This window comes from Diospyros lotus, chromosome 1 (genome assembly GCF_014633365.1).
Source record: "Diospyros lotus cultivar Yz01 chromosome 1, ASM1463336v1, whole genome shotgun sequence".
Taxonomy (NCBI): domain Eukaryota; kingdom Viridiplantae; phylum Streptophyta; class Magnoliopsida; order Ericales; family Ebenaceae; genus Diospyros; species Diospyros lotus.
This window is the reverse complement of record NC_068338.1, coordinates 38,291,817-38,298,894: the sequence shown is the minus strand read 5'-3', so window position 1 is coordinate 38,298,894 and position 7,078 is coordinate 38,291,817. Positions and strand designations below refer to the sequence as shown.

General features: G+C 37.2%; 1 protein-coding gene across 1 annotated transcript; it reads right to left on the bottom strand.

Moving 5' to 3' along the window:
- Positions 1-5,123: 5,123 nt before the first annotated feature.
- Positions 5,124-5,771, bottom strand: LOC127811117 (flowering-promoting factor 1-like protein 2). The gene has a single exon (XM_052350829.1). It carries the CDS (start codon positions 5,725-5,727, stop codon positions 5,407-5,409), a length of 321 nt encoding a protein of 106 aa, XP_052206789.1. The 5' UTR covers positions 5,728-5,771; the 3' UTR covers positions 5,124-5,406.
- Positions 5,772-7,078: the final 1,307 nt, after the last annotated feature.

The following is a 7,078-nucleotide window of genomic DNA, read 5'->3' as shown; positions in this document are numbered from 1 at the left end:
TCATTATTCATCTACCGAAGAGCCACAAGACAAGAGAAGAAAAAGAGATCGCAAAGCCGAATTCGATCTTTTCCATTCAAATTGAGGTCACCGTTTATTTATTTATTTAAATATTATTGTCTTGTATAATTTGTTCTTAATTGCTTATTTGTGTCCAAGTGTGGACAAATTATTTGTAACATTTAAATTACTATCGTGGATTATATAGGTTTCCTATAATTGTTAAAATCTAGGTGAATTTAGTTTTCAAGATAAGTTAGGAAGAAAACTCTGGTGTTGGTAGTTTTCCTTGAACCCATTGTAATCTAGGAGTGTATCTAGTTTTCAAGGTGAGATAGTGTGAAAACCTTAGTGAAATTAGTGGAACCCCAAGGGTGGTTGAGACTTTGAGAGAGTGGAGTAGGTGTGTGTGGAGAAACCGAGCCACTATAAATTATCTTGTGCCTCATTTATTTATTTTTACTATATTTTGTGACTTGCAATTTATTAATCTCAAACTTACATATATATAGTCAAAAAATCTTAATTTGTTTAAAATTAAATAATAAGAATTTAATTAAAAGAAAATATTTTTATATATTCTTAGAGAAAATAATTAATCAATAATATTTATTAAAAGGGAGAAAAATTTTAAATAATCAATTCAACCCCCCTCTTGAGTGGTCATACCTTAAGGGAGTCATACCTTAAGGGACCAACAATAACAATTAAAATTTATGATGTGGGGCCCACTCAAACTTGGCGTCGGGTGAAGTTAGGTTGCCTCAATGGAGTTCGCCGCAAGGATGCCCACCACAAGCTCTTTCGCCACAAGGCTTTGCTACAAAGTTTTGGCGAAGGTCTTGGTTTCATCGCTAGGTCTCGCCACAAGGTCTTGGCTTTGTCGCTAGGTCTTACCACAAGGTTTTGGCTTCGCCGCTAGGTCTTGTCATAAAATCTTGGCTTCGTTGCTATATCTCGCCACAAGATCTTGGCTTCGCCGTTACGTTTTGCTACAAGGTTTTGGCCCTGTTAATACTCAGAAATGGGTTAGAAAGCTCGCGAGAATCCTCGCCCACGACGACCCTCCAATGCTTAAGTCAGTACCAAATCCAGATAACTATTTATGAAAATAGCGAAAAATATAGTCGAAGTGTCAAAGATTTTATCGAAATCGGAAGTCCTGTTCATTGTCTTGTAGCTGGTATTTATAGGGTGCAATTTTCAAGGGTGCCCGATGTTGACACGTGACATCTGTTGAATGGAATTTTGGCCTCGCCCGGAAGACGCTATTTGCCGCAAAGCTTACGGCACTGCAAGGGCAGCCATGCGTAAGGTGTTGCGAGGCCTTTAAGCTTGTTGCAAGGGCCTTGCGGCCAGCCTGGCTTTGCGGTAGAGAGCATTTTTCGGGCGAGGCCAAAACTCCAATTAGCAAATGTCACGTGTCAGCACCGGGCACCCTTAAAAATTGCGCCCTATAAATACCCAGCTACAAGACAATGAATAGGACTTTCGATTTTGGTAAAATCTTTGACACTTCGACTGCATTTTTCACTATTTTCGTGAATAGTTATTTGAATTTGGTATTGACTTAGGCATCCGAGGGTAGTCGCTGGTGAGGATTCTCGTGAGCCTTTTAACCCATTTCTTAGTATCAACAGGGGTAAAATCTTGTGGCAAGACCTAGTAACGCAGCCAAGACCTTATGGTGAGTTCTAGCGGCGAAGCCAAGACCTTGTGGCAAGACCTAGCGGTGAAGTCAAGACCTTGTGGCAAGACTTAGCGACGAAGCCAAGATCTTGTGGCAAGACCTAACGGCAAAATCAAGACCTTGTGGCAAGACCTAACGGCAAAATCAAGACCTTGTGGCAAGATCTAGCAGCGAAACCAAGACCTTATGGTAAGACTAAGACCTTGTGGTGAGACCTAGTGGCGAAGCCAAAACTTTACAGCAAAGCCTTGTGGTGGGCATCCTTGCGGTGAACTCTCTTGTGACAACTTTTCATACGACAACCTAACTTCACCCGACGCTAAGCTCGAGTGAATCTCACATCATAAATTTTAATTATTGTATTTTTGGCAATAACAATTTAACACTGTCTGTGAAAAACGAGACCAAAAGCCAATCTTAACACAAGTTGCTCAGAGGAACGAGATCAATCGGTTTGACAAACTAGCCTAACCCTACCTGAATGAGAGCTCACACCAGGACGAGAGTCCCCAACCAAGTACACCCTATGGTACCTGAACTTTTGAAAGATCATCTAGACAATGAAGTGCGCTCGAAAAATATTCTAATGCTCAAGGGCAATCAGGCTATCTGATTGGGGGGTATGGAGCACTTGGAATAGGGAGAGATACACGCTATCGGATGGGGGAGACATGTGGTAAAACAAGAGAGGCAAGCTCTGCCCCCAATACCAACAAATCAGGAACAACAATAATGATGAGAAGATGGATGGTTGCTGGGACGAGAAACGCATTTTTATTTATTTTTTTAATATTATGAAATAATTTTAAAATTATAAAAATTATTTAAAAATATTTTTTAATATTTCTTAACATTTCAAGATAAAAAAATATTGTAAAAACATGAAAATAACACCATTTCCATGTTTCGGTTAAGAGATTGTGACGTGGCGCATTTTGAAATTTTCCTTTGATTTACTATTTTAGATATGTATTTAGTATGATAATAAATTCTTTTATACAAAATGACAGAACCATATAAATGGCCTATATTGCCAGCAACATGTTCTTGAGAATCAGTGGCTGATTGTTGGACTGGTTTGGGTGGCTGAAGAAATATTAGTCAACAATAAACTGACTAATTCAGCTAATTAAGGTTAATATTAGAATAATAATTTTAATTAATTTTAGTTTTTTTTCTAGGCTAATAAGATTTCACTCAATCTTTTATTAATTTGCCATATACCCATGTGTTAGGCTACATCTCAAAACTATTATTATTCAAAGAATGTCTATGGCATCATTAAAATCCTTAGTTGGGTTTCAGTAATTATTATTATTAAACTTTTAATTAATGATCAGAATGAGTGAGATTTAATGATAAAGAGTCAATTGTTTGTTGGTGATTTTTAGAACCAATAATTGACAATTTTGAGTGGAAAAGGAAGAGGAAGAGATGGGATGGAAGAATAGATACTAAGGTAACCCCATGCAGTCTATTCACACCTTAACCTTAGGGCCATCAAATGTTGCCACTTGTAAGGATAATAGCCCTTCTAAATTGGGGCAAACCCCGTTGCCCATCAATCTTGAATTTATTACATTACAATCCCAAAATTTATTGTAATTCCGATAAAAGAGTCCCCAACCATGGTCATAGATATTCTCTCTATCTCTTTCTCTCCACCCTGTGTTGTTAGCAATCTTTCTTTGGCTTCGACAGTAAAACCAAATGTGAGATTCTCTTTCTCTCTGTGCCAACGCTAACCATATTCTGTTTTTGGTAGCCAAAAGGCACTACGCCTCTCTTTCCTCTCCTCTCCTCTTCTCTTCTTTTCCATATATTTTCTTGTCTTTTTCTTTATTACTTAAAAGTAAATTCTGTGTGAGTTAGAAGATTGGCGAAACATGCATGTGGATAGAAATTGTAATTATTTAAATTTTGTAGACTGAAATGTAACAAATGTTTTAAAATTAATGAGAATTAAAAGTTTAAATTAATTATATCTGATTCAGGAGTTCATAAAACGCAAGATATTAGTATAGGCTTGGAGGCAGCATATATATAAATATATATATATAGGATGGGATGGGATGGGATGGGAATCATGGGATGGATGGGGGGGTGTTTGTTCAGCGAAGGGAAGATGATATGAGATTCAAAAGGCAGCTGTAGGGTGAAGGAGAAAATGAATGAAGAATCATGATAAGGCAGAGAGCCCCAAGTGACACGTGGAGTAGCGATACATCGCGATCCACTTCACGTGAGTACGCCCCTCAACCCACACGCCCGCCCGCCCGCCCGCCCGCCACCGGGACCACTCCCCCTCCTCCTCCTCAACTACTAGCCTAGCCTCCTTACTCCCTTCGCCATTGCCACTCTCTCTTCATCATTGCCTTATGATTCTCATTTCACTTCACTTTTTATTTTTTATCTCTCACTTTCACATCATTTATCACATTGCTCCGCCGCCGGCCGGACGATCACCGATTCCTGCAGGGTTAGCTGGCTGGGGTGGGGATTCCGACGCACAACGACACTTGGCCTCCTCCACCTACACCCATCTTCTAATTAAAGATACTGTAACTTGAGCACTGTATATACATATATAATTAATACAACAGAGATGTACGTCTATATTATCTTTGCTAATTAAATTGGTTGTCGTGGCGAATAATACATGACCGACCAAAAGTGGCCACCAATCATTTTACCTTGACATTAATTCGATCCATGTTCACTCCCTCTGCTTCTCCATATTATCCTATTTTATTGGGACAACGATCGACAGTGATCAAAATCTCACTCATCTCTGTATTATAGAGATTAAAGGGTGTATTAAAGCTTGCCATTTGCCAAGGACGATCTTGCCAATAGTACTTCTGATAACGATCTGGTAATTAATTACGCCCATCCCCTTTCAATCAGTAACTTCAGGATATATGAAAAACAAGGAACCATCTTGCTGCTATATATAATTATATGGTTTTCTGTAATCTCGTATATCTTTTAAATGCATAAGATCATGAATTTTTCTTCTTCTTTTTTTTTTATTGGATGATAATAAGAATCGTTTGATACACCTCAATTTATAAATTATATATAAAGGACCAATCAATCAACTGGGAAAAAGACAGCATATATATAGTTGAAGTCTATCTGTTACACTTCAATTGTGTATTCCTATTTAAGTGATTATTATAGCGTATTAATTAAGATATATCAAATGTTATATAAGAACCTTATTAATAAGTAGCATCTCGCTAGCTAGCAAGCTAGTACTACTAGCTAGGTAGATATCCACTACCAATAAGTTGTTTCTCGATCTCTCTTTTGGCATTAATTAACATCAACCATATGTAACAAACAAGGCTTTAGAAAAGCATGCATTACCCACGTAGACATATTTCAATTTACAAAAGATAGATAGAGATTTGACACATACACGTGATCATTAACACTCTACTAATTAAATACCATCCATTTCTTGCATAGTACGTACATATATAGTAGTACTATCCAAGAAAAATTTTACATTGATAGACAACAAGAAATTAAAAACAACTAATTACCACATACATTAAACGTAATACATATATAGGAAAGAACACAAACGCCGACAATTAAACATATATAGGATGGATATGCATGCAACTAATTAATTGCACAAGACAGAAACCAAGTAGATGATTGATGCATGGATATGATGGATGTACGTAGTCAGTTAGTGTTAATGATCACATGTCTTGGACGTGGAAGACATTAGGGTTCTTGAGGACGATGTCGTACATGTAAATGGAGTTGAACTTGGAGAAGTTTTTAGGCAGAGAGATGAGATCAATGGAAGAGTGCTTGTGGAACTGGAACAGGTTAGGGTCCCCCCCATGATATCTTTCCCAGCCGAGACCCCTCAATATTTGCTCCAGCAAGCTGTACGACGACACCACCTGTCCACTTGGTAGGTGCACCAGCGCCATCTTCCTCCCCGACGACCCGCCCTGTTCCCGGTTTTCAACCAAGTGCATCACCCCGTTCTTGAACTCCCACACTCCTGACATAATTAAATTCGATCTCCTTAAATATTATACACAATTTAATTTGGTAATAATTGGGAATTGTTGAGTAGTAGCTAGCTAGCTAGCTGAGAAGCTTGGGAGGGCTGATGAAGAGAAGGGGAAGAGAGGGAAGGGGTATATATATGGGGGAGGGATGGGGCCGGGACAAGTAAAAACAAGGGAGAAATACTCTTTGTTCGTTGATGAAGAGAGAAGGAAGTTGGTAGCTAGCTTAGGCAGGAAGTGGATGTTTGGCTTTTGGGATGGAATCTAGATATTGTGGGTCCCCTTTGGTTAAAATATGAGGGCGCATGGATGCTCATGGGGCCTCATTTAGGGCACACCTGCTCGTGCCCCCCCACCCCCCTTTGCCCCTCCATCCATCCATCCATCCATCCCCTTACATATACATGTATATATACCATACATACATACATACATACATCATTTAACTAGTTAATTCGTAAATTATAACTATATATATGCCATATATCGACGCATTATTTTCATGGTTTCCGTTTCTATTTTTCAGGTTAAAAATTCTGTAACATTTTTAATATTTGAATTAATTCTCTTTTTAAGTTATTAATAATTTTATTTGAATTAATGCAATTACCTCTCCGGTTGAATAGACAAGTAGTACATATAGTGTACAGAGAGGGACGTACTCTCTTCTTCAGTCGAGACTTTTAAAAGTCAAAACACTCAAATCGTGTCCTCACTCATCCCCTGCTGTCCTCACGTGCTGTCCACGTGAATGCATCCCGCAGCCATTTCATACTTCTTTACTTCCAAATTTCCAATCTTGACCACATGTATCAAAGGCAAGTCCATATTCCGTTGATTTGCTTTGCAGACGCCCCCAACTCCATACATTTATTTTTCTCAACCTTAATTAAATGAAAAATATATTTTTTATTTGATTTCCATTCGAATTAACAATATATTGATATGCATTTATCGATCTAATCCCATATTTTAGTTTGAGTAATGCTATTTGTTTAGATTGAAAATGAATCTCTTATCTAATTAATATTTTTTTATTAAAAAATAAAAATATAGATATGTCTATATTTACCTTACACCTTTTTATTTTTTAATAAAAATATGTCAATTAAATTGAAGATTCATCTCTGATTTAAATAAATAGAGCTTTACTCTTTTAATTTACATATATAATTATTATATTCTACTAGCATTATTGTTCTATAGCTTCTATATATATTACTCATATTAACTTAATTAATATATATCATTAAAAAAAATATATTTTTTCCTTCCCTTCTTATTCTCTACTTATTATGTCATTGATGGCTTCATTTAATGGGGGTCGAAACAATAATAATGTTGGGAC

Coding starts and splice junctions, on each gene's coding strand:
- LOC127811117 (XM_052350829.1), bottom strand. CDS start 5,727: ATGTCAGGAGTGTGGGAGTTCAAGAACGGGGTGATGCACTTGGTTGAA.